The following is a 21,186-nucleotide window of genomic DNA, read 5'->3' as shown; positions in this document are numbered from 1 at the left end:
ACTGGGCTTTGCCGCAGTTCTCGGCCCCTCCCGAAGCCCTAGGAGAGCAGCTCCCTGCGGTGGCAGAAGCAGGGGCTGCCCCGCTGAGAGCACAGCCTGGCCCCTCCTGCCTTTGGCGGCTGTGCTCGCGGGAAGAGGCGCTCGATAAAGTTAGATTTGAATAGCCAGGAGTCAAGATGGCAGCCTGCGTGGGGAAAGCGGCAGCAGGTAGACGGTGCAGCGGGAACTGGGGGGTCTGCACGCGCCTGGGCTTAGCGTCTCCGGGAGTCGGCCCCGCCTTGTCCCCTTCCCAGCAGAGAGCCCTAAAGCCCGAGCACGTTCAGGAGCCCAGCTGCGTCCTCTCAAGGGGCCGGTTCGCAGACCCTGCACATGCGCTGAATAAGGGGGGCAGGTGGGGAGTGACACGGGTTAAGTGGGGGGAGAGTTCATGGCAGGGGAATTGCACTTGCTAAATATAGGGGTAAAAACAGGATATACAAAGTACACCTGTCAGAGGAACAGTGTGTACTGACAACCGTAGAGGGCATGGAAGGAGAATTGCACCTGGCAAAGATATTTAGGGGGAAGGTGCAGATTACACATGCTGAGCAGGTGAGCGCAAATGGGTGGTTGTTCATGCTAAGTGGCTTCTCGGTAGTGACTCAGTGGATGGGACATGGGACTTAGCCAAGAATCCTGGCTTGTATTTTTTTGACTCTGACATAGATTTGTGTGATGCTTGGTAAGTCACTTAGCTTCTGTGACTCAGTTTCCCTTTCTGTAAAATAGCTGTAGCCTTGTGAAAGCTATTGATATTGACAGATGAGAATTTATTATTTTAATTCATTGTGAGAAGTCATGAAATTGTGTGTGACAAGTATTTCTGTACTCTAATTTTATTTATTTAGTGTGTGATCCTAATAATTCAAACTGCTGGGCTGTGGAGTATTGCAGTTTTAGATTCTGATCCTTCAAGCTGCTCTGCATGGTCAGATCTCTGCATAGAGCCCTCTTGTCTTTAATAGGTGTACAGTGTTTTCCCCAGGAATTGAAATTAGGGAGGGTGTTTGAATTTACACAAGGGGTCAGGACTAATGAGGGGTGAGACCGTAAGGGTGAAGGTGGGGTGTATGGCACCATAGTAAAAACTGAAAAATGTTTAATGACTTTTATTAGATTTGACTCATGTTTTAAAATCATCACACATTAAAGTTGGCTACTCAAGCCTTCTATGAAGCACTACATCTACATCCTTCTTGGTTTCTTGTTGTAATTTTGCACAACTCTGTTAATGAACTTCTTGAATGCAATGCATTCATCTTTGGTGGCTTCTCATGGGTCCAGTACTTCCATTCCTTCAATTGGTATGCTCATTAGTTCATTCACATGATCAGGCAGAAGTCAATGTCATTAAGAACACAAAATTCTATTCAATGATGAAAAAGAACATTCAATTGTAGCTGTTATGACTGGGAGTAGCAAGAGATGAATTCCTACTTCTTTCATTCCAGGAAACAAAGCATAAAGATCGGGTTGAGCCACTAGTGATGATAAAAAAGAAGGTGAAGTCAAATCTTAATTTGTCGTATGATATTCCACTCTGTGTTCAAACTCTCTATTCCAGTAGTCCCCAATGCGGTGCCGTGGTGCCCGCGGGGGCATCTTAATGCGCCCGCGTCCTGGCCCCCGGGAGAGCACCCACCGGCATTTCGGCGGCGGCGACGCCTCTCGCTGACGCCGCTTGTCGACGGCAAGCGGCGTCATCCAGAGGCGTCGCTGCTGAGATGCCGCCGAAATTCGGCGGCATTTCGGCAGGTGCTCCACCGCCGCAGTGATCCTTCGGCTGGTACCCACCAGCCAAAAAGTTTGGGGACCACTGCTCTATTCTGTCCTGAGCACATGGCAGCCCCATTGCTGGTCGTGCCTCCCTCCACTCAACTGTCGGTGTTTTATAGGACAGGGTTCTGTAAAATCTACGTAGAAGTTGAGTAGAATCTAGAAGTTGCTGTTGTAGATTTTTAAGAATCAAGTCTGTATTTTTTCAGTTGTCTTAAACACTTCTTGTCCTCTTCACTTAAGGATTCAATATAAATGCCTTCATTAGTCAACTTCTGGACTGAAGTCATTGCTTCTTCCATTACTTTTTCAATGGGTAGCTCTCTGATTCAAATGTAGCTTCTATTGTTGTACAAAGATCTACTACTGTTGAAGCAGATGTCTGGATGGCATTGTTTAATGACCCAAGTGGTTTCAACAGTAGACTTACAAGAGAAAAAATGGCAATAGTCTTCTCTGAACGTAGTAGCAAAAGTAATCCACCAGCCTCACTATTTAGGCTCATCCCATCTTGGTAGATACTTTCCAAAGTCAGTAATAATGGCTGGAGTAATTTTAAGACAACACCCAAGGATAGCTCATGAGAAAGCCAGAGGGTTTTCCCAGGTTGGACTAATTTGAACTTCAGTCCCAGTGTATCTTCTATATTTTCCGAGATATTCAGTCTTTTTGGACTCTTGCTGAAAAAAAGAATAATAATGAAGACATTAAATTTATAGGGTTTTTTTAATGTCTTTAGAAGAGTCTGCAGCTTGTACTAACACTAGTTGGAGTAGATGGCCTCTGCAGTGTGTATAGGAGAGATTAGGGTTACACTTTTCTCTGAGCAAAGCTTGTACTCCACCATGTCTTCCAGAGAAGTTTGCAGTTCCATCAAATGCAAAAGCAGCCATCTGTTTGGGGTCCAATTGACAAGCATTTAACTCTTCTAAGATGTGGGTTGTCACAGATGGAGCCAATGTGTCTTCTGTACCTTGAACATCTAGAAATGCATATACTGGCCTACCACTGACATCAAGATAACGTACACAATGACGTAATACTTGATGCCCATTTGCACTGGTGCATTCATCAGCCATGTATGCGAATTTTTTGAATGTGGGGAGAGAGTTCTTCACTTTTTCAACTGTTGAGTCTTTCACTGTTGCACCACATGCTTCTAGCCAGTCAGCTGAGTTTCTTGCAGAAGGATAGTGAGCATTTGCTGGTCTTGTTCAGAACCAGTGTTCAACTTCAGGATGAACAAGTGACAACTCACTTGACATTGGCCTCCAGTTTGTAGTATGTGATATCTCTTGCTTAAATAGAAAGTATGATGCCACAGCCATGTTTGTTTGCATGAACTGTGTTGTGTCTCCAGCATTCTTAACCGCATCATTAACACTCACTGGTGTTGTCCTTGGTCAGTGGAGACTTAGAGTTCAAAGGTGCTTTCACGTGAGTTCACCTCCCAGGTGGGGGGCAAGCAGGCACCGTGCTCGTTCCCCAGCTGCACAATGTTCGCTCTGGCCACTGTTGTTCGTTTGTGCTACCATTCACTCCATCACTCTGTTGCTAATGGCCCTGCACCGTCACCTTCTGCTGCCACTGTGACCTCTGCGAGTTGGTCTCTTGAGGTTCCACCCAGCTCTCAATGATTTTCAGCTGAGCTCTCAGTGTGGGGAACATCACTGCTAGTGCAGACTGGGCCATCTCTTCCACAGAAACACTGTCCCACAGCAGGTCTAAGCACTTAGACCTGATTATCAGTGATTTCAGCTGCAGTGGTCACTTAACAAAACAAAAGACTATATATGAAGCCTAATCAGCTCTGTCTTTAAACAATGGAGAGGGGCACGTCAAATAGTACTTGTGACTCAGGCAGACCATCAAGCAAAACACCTGTCCCCACCTTCTCTCTTGATGCCCTCAATCAGCACAGGCTAAGTACAGTTCTATTGCCCTTTACTCATACAATAATAATAAAAACATTTCGTCCCCCCCCCCCCCCCCCCCCCGTGCATTCAAGTGATTTGTAACCCAACCCCAGCCAAAATCTATCACTTGGGCAATGCAGCTCTGTTTGCTGGATACCTAGGTAGATTAGGTGTGAATGTAAATACAATCTGGGTCCTGAAGCCTTTCCCCCCAGCCCCAAGCTCATCACTAGCTGTCAGGGAGAGCTCATTTAGACTTTGCTTACAAATCATAATTTGAAATTATTAGGTCGGCCAACATCACCAAAATGAATGCACTGACATTGTCATAAAAACAAAAGCTGTATAAGAAAGCAAGTCTATGTTCATACTTTTCAAATCTATTGTACTTTTTCAGATACACGTATTTTATCATACTCTTTATATGCTTTTAAAGTGTGTATTAATGTTTCAATTTCAGTTCAAATTTCCAAACAATCACTAAATTTGCAACACTGCATGTAACTAGTTCACAAAACTGGGAGGTTGGGGAAATTCAGGGGAGTGTAGGGAAATCCCTGTAGGTGCAGGATGCTATCCACAGAGAGCTCCTTGAAGGATCACTTCAGGACATCATTTTTCTTAGATATGTAGAATTAATGCATCTTACAAGCAAACTTCCCCACTTTCCACAGATGAAATGTGCTACATACCCACATTTTTTCTTATTTTCATGTGTAGTTTCAACATTAATAAACTTTTGCAGTGGTTTTTTGTTAGATATATTGTTAAATGTAGACAACTTTCTATTTGTAAATAAAATAAAGAACTCCTCCAAGTTATCAATGCAAGAGTGTTAGACCAGTTGGTTGGTTTTAATATTAAGAAAAATTAAAAAAAATGTGGATGTATTTACTATATGAATAGGATTTTCTGGAATGTACAGATTGTTCAAATAACTCTTAAAATTGGATTTTGTCTTGGTTAGAATCTTCTGTTTTCTTGTGAAAAATAAAGGGTGTTAATCCTGATGGGGCAAACATGAACTATAATGCCTACTTTAATGCTCAGCTTGGAGGTTACATGTAAACTTCTCTTCCTTCCCTTACGTGGAGACATGACTCCTTTCTCTCTGAAAAGTTAAAGATGGTTTGATCTTGATTATGGTACCAAAGCTAAATGATTGTGCGAATTTAGCCATGGCCTTGATCTCAAACAGGAACTATCAAAGAAGAAGCGAAGTGCTGTCTGGTGATTAGTATGAGACAGGCAGCTAAGATACCTAGGAGCACTCAGTCCACCTTATGGGATAGTACAAACTTTCTGATTCCCTGAATTCTGGGGTCGGCTGGAGCAATCCCCAGTATAAATTACAGAAGCCCAAAGGCTGTGTAAATTGTGCTAGCTTGTTAATGGCACTTGGAGATTGCTGGTGTTTAGGAATAACTAACCCATGCACTATATCTGCTGTCCTCAGGGACTGGGAGATGGTGTTGGGTATACTAGTGGCATCCACATGAGGACCTTCCTTCCTCTGGAGTTTTAAGGTAGCTTTCCTCAAGCATACTTGAGAATTGTGCCTAAGGGCATCATCCTGTAACTGTGACTCTCATGTATAACCTCTCTCACATGTATTATTATTGGGTTCAATGGGGCTCTGCATGTGTTTGATGATGTAACCATTAAATTGGTTATGCAGCTCCCGTTGACTTCAATGGTGCAGGATCAGATATTTTATTTTTGTAATGTGTTGTAATTAAGTATGTGCTGACTTAATTTTATGATGGATGCTGCATCAGCCCCCCAGCTTTTTAAATGGTTTTGTCTGCTCGTAGAGGGAGCTATTTTGTGTGTGTCTGAATTCTGCTGAACACTCTACTGGTGGTCATTGAACACCAATATAATTAATTGAATTGAATAGCTAGTCCAAATAGATACTGCTTAGAATCATGAAGAATTATTTTTTTTAAAGTGACATAGCATGCATTCTATAATCTCAGTGAAATGGGGAAGATGACAAAGAAATACGTGAAAACAGGATCCACAGAATTTTCTTTCAAGGGCAATTTCTCTGAACCATCCCTAGAAACATGAGACACCTTTAGATGGGTACATTTTAAAAGTAGGTCTTCAAAATACCCCTTGGACACTGATGCTGACTGCATTAGAAGAAGAAAGAAAAATAAATTTCACGTAAGAATTTATCTAAACATGGTCAGCATTTGCAAATTTCAACCAGGAAAAATGTTTCAGTCAAAATAGCTCTGGGCTACACAAGCAGAGAGCCTGGTTCTTCTCTTATATACAGTGGAGTAAATCAAGAATAATTCAGTTAAAGTCAATGGAGAGACATTTGTCTGACTAAAAAAATCTATCCCAGAGACCAAAAAACCAGTCACCAGAAGAAAGCAAACGTACCTGCTTTAAACTATAAAGGCCATGTTTACACCATGGATGCTACAGCGGCATAGCTATAGCACGATAGCTATGCCACTGTAACCCAGTAGTGTAGATGCAGGCTACAGCAATGAAAGAGGTTTTTCTGTTGCTGTAGGAACTTCACCTCCCTGTGAGATAGTGGCTAGGTTGACAGAAGCATTCTTCCATCATAGGGGTGTCAAAACCAGGGCTTAGGTTGGCCAAGCTATGGCGGTCAGTGGCATGAATTTTTCCACACCCTTTAGCATTGTAATTATGTTAACCTGAGTTGTTTAAGTGTAGAACAAGCCAAAGAATACATAAACTGGAAAATACGTAAACCAAGTTATTCTGTACAAAACATCCAAAGCCTCAGTGCATCCGTGGCACAATTTCATAGCAGAATTGTGCATTTGAGGGTGTGAAGAAGTTGAGAATACATCAAAGGCTTCTGATACTCAAGCTTGGCCTTGAGGCATTGGGAGCTTTGACACTGTCTAAAGCAAACTGGCATAAAATGTAACCACTGGTTTTAATGTATACATACTTTTATCTCATTCTGGCACCAGTAGTCTAGTGACTGGAAATATGCCATGCCCTGCCCTGCCCTGTAGCTCCCTGCCCCCCCAAAAAATTCCAGCACCCACTGTCAACAGATTAACTTTTTAGCAAGCCATTTTATGTATAAGGATGTGCAATTTCCTGCAATATCATGGACAAACTTTACTGAATTAAGTTTAAGTATTTTAGGAGTTAATTGTATTAAAAAGGCAAATGTTTATGCATTATTGTGGGATTGTATGGGACTTCTTTAGGAAACATGACTAATGGAAGCCCTGGGAAGCGTTGTGAGCTTCAGAAGATTCTTCTAAACAATGGGCCAGATAGGAATGAACTCTTAGGGCAGGTCTACTTTACTGCTTGTCGATCTAACTTGCATTGCTCAGGGTTGTGGAAAAGACACCCCCCTGAGTGACAAAAGTTACAGCGACCTAAGCATGCCCATACTGGTGCAATGTTGATGGGAGACGATCTCCTGCTGACATAACTTCTGCCTCTCACAGAGGTGGAGTAATTATGCCAACAGGAGAGCGCTCTCCCTTCGGCATAGAGCATCTTCACCAGACATGCTACAGATGTGCAGCTGTGCCAATCTTGTAGCACTTCTAGAATAGACCTGCCCTGAAAGTTAAGGAAGTCTCGAGGGGGTGACGTATGCAAATATAAGAAGGAGCACACCTTTTGTCTGTTGAGTGCTTGTTATATGAGGACAGATCAGAAAGACCCAAGCTGGATAAAAGAGTGACTCACAGATTAATGTTGGTTCCTGTTTTGAGCCAAGGCAGTTATGAACTTGTGACCACAGAAGAACCCTTTGAGGGGTTTGAAGGAGTGTTCATCAGCCTTTGTTGGAGTTGAGGTGATCTCTGATAAGCTTATTAGCATGTGTGTATGTTCTTTTACTGCTTTTAATGTCTTCTTTGTGTAACCCTTCTGCCCGTCTGAGCTGGCAGTAACAAGGGCCAGGTTCAGTATCTAGGGGTTCTGTTTCAATAACACAATGCAAAATTGGCTCAAGCCCCCACGCAGTGACTTGGGACAATTACATACCACCCCCCCGGGCGCCTCTAAGAGGCAGTACTTCCCCTCTCGTAAGCACAGAGTCTGAGTGTAGCAAAATCCTTTTAATAAGCAATGCGGCATTATGTTAGGGAAACACCACAAACAGGATTCATAACACAAACCCCGCCCCCAAGTAAGTTTGGCAGTATCCTTTTCCCCTCAGGGTCTTAAGACCAGCAACCCAAAAATCACCCAAAAGTCTCTGTCCCTGGTCAGTGCAGACTTTAAAAAGTTTATCTGCAGAGTTTTACCTCCGAGCCCGGGGGGGTTCGGAACGCAGCAGGGTTAAGGGGCACCTTACGTGGTCCAAGGCCAACTGCCCTGCATCTCCATGGGGTTCTGCTGCAGCCATCCCCAGGAGCTGCTCCGCTCCACCAGCCATCCCGTGAGCCACTCCAGCCGTTCCGTGAACAGCTCCACTCCACCAGCCGCTCCGCTCCACCAGCTGTCCCACGAGCCACTCCAGTGGTCCCGCAAATTGCTCTGCTCCACCAGCTGTCCCACGAGCCGTTCCAGTCATCCTGCAAACTGCTGTGCTCTGCAACGTCTCTTCAGGCCCCCCACAGCACTCAATGATTTCAGCTTGTAGTAGGGGAGCCTCAGTGCTGGTGCACCATTGGCCCAAACTGATTTCAGCTCAGCAGCCTGTAACTAGACTCCTAATGGAATTAAAATTAGCTCTGATAGTCCACAGTAGAGAGGGGAGGAGGCGGCACAGTTGGTATTTCAAGCCCTCAAAAGGGGCCCATACCATCAAGTACAAATACCTGTCCCCAGCCTCTCTAAATTCACTAGGTTTTGGAACCCATGGCCCTTGTCTAGTGAGTGCTACTTAGTTGATGGCGAGTCCCTCTGTCATAAAACAGTTTCATTGTCCTTGATTCACATAATCAGGGTAACAACACTTTATTCTTCCTGCCCCAATAACAGAGAAACTGGGGATCCTACAGCAGCCAAAGTGACCATTTGGGCTGCTGTGGGTTCATGCTAGGCAGGGTGGGTGTGCTTATGCAAACAAGATCAGCCCCTGAAGTTCTTTTACACAACTCGCCATAATTCACTACCAGATGTCAGGGTAGAGCTCATCCTGACTCTGCTTACATTTGTAAGAATAAATACCACACTGCTCTTTCCGAGCAAGCATAACTGTGGGCAATTGCACTGTTAATAGCCTCTGTGGATAAAAGCAAAGCAGGCCTGTTTAGGCACTCTGCCTTACTGGGGACTTCATAATTTAGTCAGGGAACTGTGCAGCTTGGAAAACCCGTCAGGAGGGAAAAAGACACAGGGTTCTGCCCAAGAGTGGTAACGGCTGATGAGCCGGAAGCCTGAAAGTGGGTGCCCTTGCTGGAGTTTGTAATCCTAATTTAAGCCCTTTTTCTCATGCTGTAGTTTCCTCTGATTATCTCTGCAGTCAGCTGAGGAGGCCCTAGACATTCACACAGACAGACCATATGTTTGTGTTATTTTCTGTTCATAAGTCGAATGACCTGTTTCTGTTTTAATAAAAATATTTATTTTACAACAAAAAGTGTTTAAAATTATTTATGTAATGGCTTAAACCATTTACAACCCCTGTCCCAGGGCCTGGCAATTCAATTCTACTGCAATATTCTTAAAACTCAAGCATTCTTAGCAAGCTAAGCAGAAATGGGAATGGTCAGTATTTGGAAGAGAATATCAACCTAATTATTATAGGTGAATCAGTAATAATTCTGACTTTTGAATTTGTCTTGACTCTTTTGAGTCAAAGATCTGAATTTGCACCTACTGAAATCAATGTCAAAGCTCCTATAGCCTTCAATAGTGTAGAATCGAGACCTAGATCAGTACTGAATCACTTCCCCTGCACAGATCTTCAGTATTATTCTCCAACCTGGAGACTTAGTATGGATTGGAGATTAATCAATTTCAATCAATAAATAATCATTCAATCTCTTGGACTGCCGTGGTCAATAAATATTCAGTCTCCTGAGGGCTCCAGTATCAGGAATATTAATCAGTATCATTAGAATGAGGCCTGGGCTACACTGCGGGGGGGATGGGGGGATGTTTCAAACTAAGATACACAACTTCAGCGAAGTCGAAGTATCTTAGTTCGACTTACCTTTCTGTCCTCATGGTGGTGAGTCAACTGCTGAAGCTCCCCCATCAACTCTGCTTACTCCTCCTGCCAAGGTGGAGTACAGGCGTTGATTCAGGGATCGATTCGTCTAGACGCAATAAATCGATCCCCGATACATTGAACACTTCCTGCCGATCCGGCGGGTAGTATAGATGTACCCTTAGAGACCCTAGAAGCACATGAGAAATTATTGCAATTTATCACACATCCCTTTATTGATAAATCCACTAAGCAGATAAACAATCCCACCAACACTGAAATACAAGACCAGATAGAGAGATAGTATTAAGCCCTAGGACTGGCATCACTCACATCTCCTGCTGGGGGACCTTGGAGTGTCAGTCATTATTTTCATTGTCCTCATTAACCATGGTTGTCATTCTGGTGTCTTCCCCCTGTGTTTTCCCACTCCCACCCCAGCACACAGGCTGGACAACAACTTTTTATCCTGAGATATGCTTATGCCTGCTAATGCTCATAGATATGCATAAAGGGTCCAACACCTTTTTCCTATCCATACTTCCATATTCGATTAATTTAGCGGTGCCCCATCTCTTACTGGGTATACCCTTAATACTCCTTATTCTCATTAATATTTATGTACCATAGCAACTTGAGGTTATTACAGAATTCCCCAAAATGTTGTTATTGGGCATCTTGTGATATTAACTGGTACATTGTGCCATAGTTTCCAGTCTATTATTGCATAGTTTCCAGAACATCGGAATTTAACATATATTTTACTGCAATTTTACACTTCGCTGGTACAGGATTATTTTTCAGTCAACTAGTCATGCAAATCAGTTTCAGGCCTAAGGCCTTGTGTGGCAAAGCTGAACATCTCACAGATCTGAGGACCATGTTACAACATTAATTAATATTTATAGTTTACCTCTATATTCTAAATATACTTAATATCTCTTATTCTTTGCACAGACTTCATCCCCCGCAAAGGCAGCAGGAGCTGTATTGCTGTACAGATGTCTCTTAAACAAGCTGTGCAAACTCGGGAACTTCTCTATCCCCCACCTCCCGTAAAACCCCCAGAACCCAGAGAAATGGCAAAATCCGTGAATCACTGTAGCAAACCACTATTCCTAATTATGAGATCCTTCCTTCTCTAAGCCTCTCATCAGGAGCGGCTCTATGTTTTTTGGAATTGGGTGGACTAAATGGACAGTGCACCTCTCTATCTCTATCTGAAGCCTAGCAAGGGAGGTATGTGGATCCCACTAGAATTTAAAATGAAAAGTAAGGGAGGGGAGGCTCTGGACCTGGGCAGTTTTAGATACAGTACCAGGCACGTAGGAGGATTTCCACTTCTGAGCCATGGAAGCAGAAATTGACTTTTCCTTTCCAGATTTAGCTAATATTCAGAAAGGGAATCTAGCACCTGCCTTCTAGATTTGAACACCTCAAAATTCAGGAGCGCTCAAGCTCAATTTGGGCAGCTCCTACTTCATTTCTCCCAAATCAAATATACTGATCCACGGTAATTTGCTGTAGAAAAAGTAAGATAAAATTGAGCAAGAAATGCTTCCCAGTGGTTTTTAAGACTGGAATTGCTATTTTCAATAGCCATTGCCTTTTTTTTTAGTTTTATTTGTTTAAAAGGAAGACAGTGATATTGCATTGGCAAATTCCCCATAGAAATAAAGAGTGGAACAAAAGAATAATAAAGGCACCTCAACTTTTCCTGATTTATGGAGGACAGTCGTATAATATGCATCCAGATATCCTCCAATCACACAAGCTGAAAATTGTTCCACTTTACTGCAGTTCTGTAACCATATGGGAACCAATCTTGTCTGTGTTCTGTGCACATCCAAAATTCTTGCTGAATGACCCGCCCTTGGATCAAGCTACCGGTGACCCAGGGCTGGGCGGCAGGGGGTGTGTGGGTGGGAGGGCAATGGTGGGGGGAAAAGGGGGAGCCCAGAGCTGGGGCAGCACGGGGTGTGTTTGGGGGGAGAGCCCAGGGCTGGGGTGGTAGGGGGTGCGGATGGGAGGCAGAGCCCAGGGCTGGGGCAGCGGGGGGGAGCCAATTTTTTTTTTTTTGCTTGGGGTGGCAAAAAACCTAGAGCCGGCCCTGGCAAAATGGTCTACCCAACATCACAGAAGGATGGAATATCAGAGATGGAATAAAACTTGGGAGTTACTGGCTCCCACTCTTGTGGCTTAACACTTGATCACATCTCCCTCCACTCGGAGGCAACTAAGACTCTTCACCTTTCTATAGGTATTTGGGCTTTAGGAATAAATATATTAGTTCTTTATTATGTTTAGACAGGTTTTTTACATCCTCATTTCTATTTCCATTTCTATTTTATTAAATGTGAAGCTCTGAATAATACAGAAATAATGTACAGGTTAGTGGTGTGTAGCTGGCCTTTAAATTCTATAAACTTGTGCATATAATTATGAAAATCTTATACTAAACTCAACTGAAGCTTAAAATTAACTTATTTTAAATCCCTATTGTTGTTTGTAATGGACACGTCTGAGCATTCATGCTATAAATTCTTCATTTACCACCTCTGAATTAATTTAATTTTCAGAACAAAAAAAGCTATTGAACTGACAGCAGTAGAAGAGGAAATGCTTCCCTGCTATCTTATTATCTCTGTCTTTAGCACGCTGGTGAAACATAATTCATAAATGTAAGGACACAGGAGTTATTTAGGTTTCATTAAAAGGGGAAAGGATGTGCACTAATTTTTTTCCCCGAAAGGATTATGACGATGTCATTCAATTTTACAGGGCTTCTTAACAGATTGAAAACTACAGCACCCACAGTACGGACTTTATCAGTGTCTCACACCTTGACTCAAAAAGTTCCATGCTCTTTGTGGAAACTGGGGCGACTCAATCATGTAGCAATTGCGGTACCTAATTTGGAGAAGGCCCAGTCTTTTTACAAGAGTGTTTTAGGAGCCCAGGTGAGTGAGACAGTTCCTCTTCCTGAACATGGCGTCTACACTATTTTTGTGGAGCTGGGAAACACAAAGCTAGAACTGCTGCACCCTCTGGGAGAAAAAAGTCCAATTGCAGGCTTTCTGCAAAAAAACAAGGCTGGAGGAATGCATCATATCTGCATTGAGGTATAATACACTCATACTTTCTATTATATTTAAAAAAAAATCTTTATCTTGTTAAAGGGCTTCATACTTTCTAATAGAGTCGACCTGAATAAAAACCCACATTGGTTATGCTGAGTCATTATCATTTGGGAAATTCTACTGAAGACCAGCAAATAAAAAGTGAAGTTGCAGTATGAAATTCAGGCCAACTTCACATTGTCATTATACAAGAAGCTTTATTTTCTTTTTAATCTGCCCAAACTGTATTTGGCATTTGTAATGTGTGGGCTGAAAGAAATGGGGACAAACTCATGGAATGTAGCAATGTCCTGCCAAGGTCACTAGGCAGGTGGCAATTTCAGGATGTTCAAAATACATGCACTGGAAAAAGCTGTGTGTGACAGTTTTTATATATCACTTATAATGGGCTGCACAGGTGTGCATTAGGGCATAATCGAAGACAGTGGGGTTTTACCAGAGTTCCTGCATTTGATATTTAGTTGAAAATTCAATATGCAAGTCAGAAAAGAATCCCGGGAAAACACGCAGAGCTGTGTTGGTTCTCAGAGATGAGAGTAGTAACATCTTTTTTCAGGTAATCAGAGATGAATCTGGATATTCACAGGGAGTAGAACTACTGAGCAAGGTGGTGGTTGTTTGTTTTACAATTACTTTTCAGAATAGAATCAAAGTTAAAAATTATCACAATATACACATAGTTGTGTTGCATATTGTATATGGTCCTCATATACTTTATAGGGCCCCGTCTCATAAACACACATGCATATCTTTAATCATTTGAGTAGTCCTGTTGAACTTAATAGGACTACTCACATGAATAAAGTTAAATTGATTGCCAGATTGTGTCCATAAATTATAAGTATAGTAAATTACATACTTACAAAGAAAAACAGAAAATTCTTCACATGCATAACATATCCAAGTTTCCCCCCTAAATTAAGCCTCCATATTTTCAAAGTAGAGACTGTCAGTATAGATAGGCCAATCACCATATAACACTGCTCAAATGACATGTAGAGCAGCTGGTGTCACAAACCTAGCAGCTCACATTATTCTTACAGAAAATGTATAAAAAATCAGCAGTGTAATACAAAATTATAAAAATTGGATAGGACAACTCTCAAGCTGTCAGATTAAATCTTTCTCATAAGGGTGTAAATATCAATTACTTAAATCCATCCTAACTTTTTTTTGGCCTGGGATTATAGGAATCCTCAGTTTTAGACTTTATGCAGACAGTTAACACCATTAATACCTAATATTGTGATAACTATTTTACCTGAAACTGAAAGATACCTTCATGCTTTTAGAGCCTTTTATCTGTGTTAAAGTCTGTAAATTGATATTTTGTGTATTAATTTCCTATTTTCTTTATCACAATTGAAATATTATAATTGCCCTGAATATTTATTATTTAATATTAAAACTTTAGGATGTATTCTCCACTGAACAAGAAAATAATCTTGAAGGTAGTGGATTGGTATTAACAAGTAACATTCAAAAATAGTATTGAGTGTTTAGATGGAAACTCCCCAATTATCAGTTGCTATGGAAATTTGTCATTGACTGTGGAACAGATGCAAGTGAAGATTAAAACAAAAAGCCTTAATTAATTCAGATGTTCTTACATATGAATTGGAAACTTGTCATATATAGAAAAAAGGCTACAATTGGCTGTTTATGAGACAGGGAAAACAAACTCCCACATTTGACTATCTGTTGGAATAGTAGAAGGACTATAGGTCAGTATTGAGTTGACAGGCTAGGGAAAAATCTTGCTCATTAATAGTTGCACTTATATCGTCTTTCACAGAAGGAACTCAAAACATTTCACAAACATAAAAAAGGTATTCCCATGTATAAAGGCATTAAATGAATCATAGTGAGTTTAAATTAGTTGTTCTAGGCTAGATAGTAAGTCAGTGGTAGAGGAGGGAATAGAACACAAGTCCCCTGGGAATGGCTACCAGTCTCCTGCTTTAACTCCTTCCAGGGCTGAATGTTTTATATTGGCAATTATAGATTCTGTTTGTGATTCAGGCTAGCACAGAGTTCCTGGGCTGAATTTGTTCTATTCGCATGGCTCAATAGTTTAGAACCTTGGTAAAGTATTAAATCATATTAGTCTATTTCTGCAGTAATAAGAAGTTACTTTAAATAAATCCTTTTAATTAATGACTTACACAGGAAAAAAATCCAGAACCAACAAGACAAAAGGCGGAGGGAGGGGGGGCAATGATTTGCCCATGTATGGCAGTGTATAATTATGCAGAATGCTGTTTAAGCATATTGAATTTTAATACAAGCGATGATATAGTGTATCATTCATGATTGTGGGGAAAAATGGGACAAAAAGCATGCTTTTATTAGTTCTCTTTTCCAGGTTGTTCATTGATTGTCCTTTTGAATAAGAGGCATTTTTGCTGCATTCAATTATGATCTACCATTTCTAGAAAAATACAGTTCCTTTTCAAGAAGTGTAGACTTTTCCCCACAGGAGTCAATTTTTGCCTATGGCTGTGTGTCAGGGAGGGATGACTGTCCCCCACTTCCATTTCCCAAACAATGAGGAGGAGGGAGGGGAACATTTAAGCCCTTATCCTGTAAACACTAAGGCTTGGCCTACACTAGGAAATGTGGTCAGTATAACTACATCACTCAGGGGTGTGAATTCTCCTGTTGACCTGGCTACTGCCTCTCGGGGAGGTGGAGTACCAATGCTGACACGAGAAGCTCTTGCATGGACATAAGTAGTGTCTTCACAGAAGTGCAACAGCGGCACAGCTGTGTTGCTGCAATGTTTTAGGTGTAGGCTTAAGTTTACTACTGTGCCTAGTCCCCTTGAAATCAAATTTAAGCACACATATATAGTGGATAATAAATCAGAGAAATTCAGTAGATCAGAATGTTTTATATTTCTTGTAACTACTGTATCTATTTGCAGTTCAAGAAATTAAAAAAAAAGACTAATTCAATCTACTCAAATTGCTGTTAAGCAGAATTGTTTTGTAGTGCTATTAGAAGAATTTAAAAGACTACAGCAGAACTCAGGAAGTGGGGGTGGGGAAGACAGGAATAATATGTGGTAAGGGCTGTTTTTAAAAATACCCAAACTGCTAAGTAATAGAAATAGTAACACTACTTAATTACAGGTACAAAGAGAGGAACAAATTAGGAATCTTTAAAATGACTGGGGAGGGATAGCTCAGTGAGCATTGGTCTGCTAAACCCAGGGTTGTGAGTTCAATCCTTGAGGGGGCTATTTAGGGATTTGGGGTAAAAATCTGTCTGTAGATTGGTCCTGCTTTGAGCAGGGGGTTGGCCTAGATGACCTCCTGAGGTCCCTTCCAACCCTAATATTCTATATCTACTTAGGAGCTGGATTGTTTGTTTGTTTCAAAGATACTTCAAGAAGCATTCTGTTAGCAACACTGATGTTATTCCATGTAGAGCTCTGTTCAGCAAGAGAGCTGTGACCTTTCATAGTGCAGAATTTACCAAAGATGACTGTCAAAGGATGGCATACTGTTAAGTCTGAAAAATACAAGAAATGTGGCACTCAGTCATCCTTTGCTGGGAAATGTAAAAATACTATGTTAAAAAGAAATGTATATTTTCAGATGTAACAGATCAAGTGAGCTAAGATCCACAAAATCCAGGGGTCAGAGTTTAAATTAAATGGATGAGAAGGGGCTCTTGGCAGCTAGAATTTTGCAAGAGATTCTTAGCGCTAAAATTTCTCTAAACAAAGTCAAAAGAGTTCAGATAAGAGCATCAAAAAAGGCTTCCAACAGCTCTAGGGCTTCCATTGGGATGGTGTGGTTCCTATGTAAGGCCAAATGACAATGAGCAGCTCTAGTCTAGCCTAGAAAAATGACCCATTGTAGTGGGGTTGAAAATAATTTGCTACTGGCAAAGAATGGTCAGAACACTTTAACACCAGTTCAGGAAGGATATTGGACACCTGGTGGAACAGGAGAGGAACCTGTTCTTGATACACACAGTCACTAAGCAGATATTTTCCTAATGGAGATGCACCCAGAGACTCTCACAAGTCACTCTCATTATTATCCCTTGGGATGCAGTAATTCACTCCAGCTGAGCCCAGCCACATTTCTCCTTCTGGCTGGTTTAGCTAGCTATCTCTGCAGGAAGTGCAGGCAGGTGTGATGATTTCTCTACTCAGGGGATGAACCTCAAGGGGTTACTACCCATCACAGAATGTATTACACTTGCTAATTTTAGAGAACCCTTAATTACATTTTTTAAAAAGCAAACTGGTAACAGTATGTGGGTATGACTGCAGTGACTTCAGGATTTTTAAAAACAAATCTCAGTTGAAAAGGATTAGGATTTAGTGCAAATGCAGAGGAAGTAGAACTAAATTATATAAAGTTTATGTTTTCACAATTACATCTTTTAAGCTTATCCATTTAGCTATGTCCAGGCACCTCAGTCTTGAAAAACAGCGCTCCTGTTATTCTAGTGCCAGGATTTTATTAACTGGTAGTTGCAGGGCCGCCCAGAGGGGGGGGCAAAGGGGGCAATTTGCCCCGGGCTCCGCAGGGGCCCCCAAGAGAAGAGCGGGAGCTCCCGCCTCCCCCCCTCTCCTGGAGCCTCAGCGCATCAAGCGCCGAGTCTCCGCCGGGGCCCCTGAGCCCCGCCCCGCTCCGAGCCGTGTGGTCAGGGGGCGGGGCTGGGAGCTCTGGGCTGAGCTCGGCTCCCTCCGCTCGTCGTGGAGCTCCCAGCCCCGCCCCCTCCCCACGCGGCTCTGAGCGGGACGGAGCTCAGGCCCCGCCGGCCACACGCTGCGGCTGTTCCGGCGAGGCGCTGAGGCTCCGGGTGAGGAGGGAGCCGGGGGTAAGAGGTTGGGGGCGGGGCGGAAGCCGGGGCCGCCGCCGAAGCGCAGCCCGGTCTTCGGCGGTAATTCGGCGGCGGGGGGCCCTTCCGTTCCGGGACCCGCGGCCGAAGTGCCCCGAAGACCCGCGGCGGGGACCCCCCGCCGCCGAATTACCACCGAAGACCGGGCTGCACTTCAGCGGCGGGTCCCGCTTCGGCGGTAATTCGGCGGCGGGTCCCGGAACGGAAGGGCCCCCCGCCGCCGAAGACCCCGGGCCCCCGGAATCCTCTGGGCGGCCCTGGGTAGTTGTGCTAAACTAAAAGTTAATTTTGTTCTTCCAACAAGCATGCATTAGAGATCTGGGTGAATCAAAGTCTCACTTTATATTAGCACATCCAAAGTAACAACCATTTGGCACAACTTAAGGATTAGTCCATTTTAAATACTGTTATTAGGTTGCCCTGAAATTATATGTGTGATGCTACTTTTACTATGAAGTACAATTGCCCAGTAAGAAAATGGACCACAGTCCGGTGTGTATTATCCTCTACTATTCTTGGTAGTTCAAGGTGTCTCTGAGGAGACCAGTTTATACCAAACCTAACTCTGGTAAGATCAAGATGAACCTAAGTGAATGGTACATAACCCCAGGATTTAATGAGTCAGGATTCTGTCTTCAATTAGATGGGAAAACATTCCATGGTTAATGATATTCTGAAGCTATACAATCTACTATTTAGGAACAATGTAGAGTTTATAGCTATTGATTTTGATTATTTATGAATTTTGCATTATAAAGTAACTAAAAGGTTTATGTATTATAGGGGTGATTCTCTTAACAAACATAACTATTAAATATAGTACAAAATCTTCTTGACATGTTACATTTCTTGATAAAATCTCCAGGTAACTGCATATTTCTGTAGCATTTTTGGTTTTTAGAATTATGTAGTGCTTTATCTTTATTACGGCACTACACTATTGTTCCTAATGTAAAATCTGTGAATCATACACTTTAATGTTCCACATTGTATACATGTTTATTTTTATAAGGTTGATGATATAAAAGCAGCTATGACAGAACTGAAGGAAAAGAAGATCCGAATATTGAGCGAAGAGCCCAAAATAGGGGCGCATGGCAAACCAGTGATTTTTCTCCACCCTAAAGATTGTGATGGCGTCCTTGTAGAACTTGAGCAAGCCTGAGCTGTAATTCTGAAAGATGAAACCATGAACTAATTGCAAACCTAATGAGATGGTGTTGGAATTTGTATTATGCCTTGCACCGTGTAAAAGTCCATTGTACTTGATTCTTGCTTGTTGATTAAATGCATTACAGCTGTTAAGTTGTGAAATGTGGGGAAATAACACTACATACAGGAGGAAGCTAAAGCAGTGTTAACCCTCCTAGTCATTTGGGGCTATGACTTTTGTTTTGTTGTTCAGACCTTCAAAAATAATATATTTAAATGTGTTTGGATTCCATTAGACTATGAATTCAAATAGTAACATGAGCTGAGGTACATATACAAGATATAGTCATTTATTTTGTTATATCACAGTTTGCAGCATAATTTTTATATATAGATTTCTAGGTTACCCCAGATAATTTTGCTCTATATTACCCACTTCTAGATGATAAGAAGATGGCTCAGATATTCCTGTAAGAAAGAAGTCTACAAGAGAACATTTTATTTTCTGTCTCCACCATTATAAGCATTATCTAAGCTTCACATTGATTGGTTCATTCAATTATAGGATCCTTGTGTTATTGTATGGATGTCTGCGATCGCTAAGCAACTGTTCTCTATCATAACAATTGCTGCCAAGAAAACTGTTGTTTCTAAATCACCGTTTTGTAGCTTTATGTATTTTATGTATATGAAAAAAAATCAAGATTGATAGGGGAATAATTGGTTTATTTTAAATATACTGGGTTACCAAATGCTTATTTTGTTTTAGTTTTGTCAGCAGATATATCTCTGATTTTTAAATTTAGCCCATACAGATTTATTCTGTTTTCTTCCTAATTGATCTCAAGTGCCTGCACTGAAACCTGACTCTTAGGAAAATATCTGGGACATACAAAAAAAGGCTAGTGATTAATATTTAAATTTATATTTTGTTTTCCTATACAAAAACATTTTCAAGTGCTATCTTATTAAAATTTGTATGAATTTTTATTTTAACAAGAGAGCCATCTAGGTCCTGATGCTGCAAATACTAACTTTACATCTGTGAGTAGTTCCACTGAAGTCAGTGAGACTACTCATGTTTGAGTGTTTGCTAGATTGGGACCATAGTTTATAAGTTGCCAAATCCTTTTCACTTTATTCTCAAGAAGGCTCCTGTTCACTTTAATGAAGCTAATCATATGAGTAACATAAACACCAGTTGGCTCAATCTCTTCTTTTACATTTTTTTTTGAGGTGGGGGGAGAGGGCATCTACAGCAGAAATAGAAATTGCATATATGAAGGCCACATCTCTGAATGTTAAATAAATAATAAAGATCTTTAAAGGATTTCTAAAGAATCAGATTATTCTGTATTTTATAGGATAAAACATATTTCTGAATTTCACTCTCTTAGAGTGCTGGATACAATATAGAGGAAGTGTTTCATCCTTTTAGAAACAGTTGTTTTAAAATCCAGTTTTGAGCTACACTAGTGCCCAATTATTATGGAAGTTAAATAATTTTTGCTTTATTTCCTGTTTGCTGCAATAAAAACAGATATATTATGGTGACCCGAGTCAGATTTAATCAGGACTTTGAAGATGCTGAAAGCTTGTATAGTGTTCTTCTGAAGCCAGAACCTTAATAATGCAAGAAATCAATTTTTATACATTAAAGGTGTTAACTTTGTACTTACAGTTCTATTCCTACCTGAGAACCAATTTTTACTTCAAGGAAAATGGATTGAGCCTTGTGCAGGGATATTACATCTGTTCAGTGAACTTTTATAGAATAGTGAGATTCTGCAAGTCTAAATTTTGTAGATAACTAAGCCAGTGAAAGGTAGGTAAGTACTTAATTTTTTCCGCTGAAATTTTATTCTGCTAGTCTAGAAATCCTGGTTATTATTTTAGGTAGGGCTGCTTTTATTTTCAGATCATTTGAGGAATAAGAGGCTTTTTTTTTTCTTTCAGAATGTATCAAGAATTAAAATGTCAGGATTATAGGTTTTTTGTTGGCTAAAATTATTGGATACTTGTCTTTGAACCTGAGATTGTTGGGTTGGGCTAGTATCACAATAATTGGAGTAGAAGGACTACCAGGTTACTATTCCTTTCTTCTCCCTTTGTCCTATCTAAAGAACATTAGTGGGTTTATATGCCCTGTGTTGATTGAGGACTAGCTTGACTTGGT

At 41.3% G+C, this 21,186-nt stretch overlaps 1 protein-coding gene across 2 annotated transcripts; it reads left to right on the top strand.

Moving 5' to 3' along the window:
- Positions 1–13: 13 nt before the first annotated feature.
- On the top strand, positions 14–20,340 carry MCEE (methylmalonyl-CoA epimerase). Of its 2 annotated transcripts, none has more exons than XM_039493079.1 (3): positions 14–207; positions 12,637–12,977; positions 18,871–20,340. In XM_039493079.1, the coding sequence occupies exons 1-3, from the start codon at positions 177–179 to the stop codon at positions 19,021–19,023; spliced, it is 525 nt and encodes a 174-aa protein (XP_039349013.1). In that variant the 5' UTR covers positions 14–176; the 3' UTR covers positions 19,024–20,340. The 2 variants fall into 2 exon arrangements, with proteins under 2 accessions (XP_039349013.1, XP_039349014.1); XM_039493080.1 differs by lacking the exon at positions 14–207 and adding an exon at positions 591–721.
- The last annotated feature ends 846 nt before the right edge of the window (positions 20,341–21,186 follow it).

Source organism: Mauremys reevesii, linkage group 10 (assembly GCF_016161935.1).
Source record: "Mauremys reevesii isolate NIE-2019 linkage group 10, ASM1616193v1, whole genome shotgun sequence".
Lineage (NCBI taxonomy): Eukaryota > Metazoa > Chordata > Testudines > Geoemydidae > Mauremys > Mauremys reevesii.
This window is presented reverse-complemented; position numbering and strand designations above follow the sequence as displayed.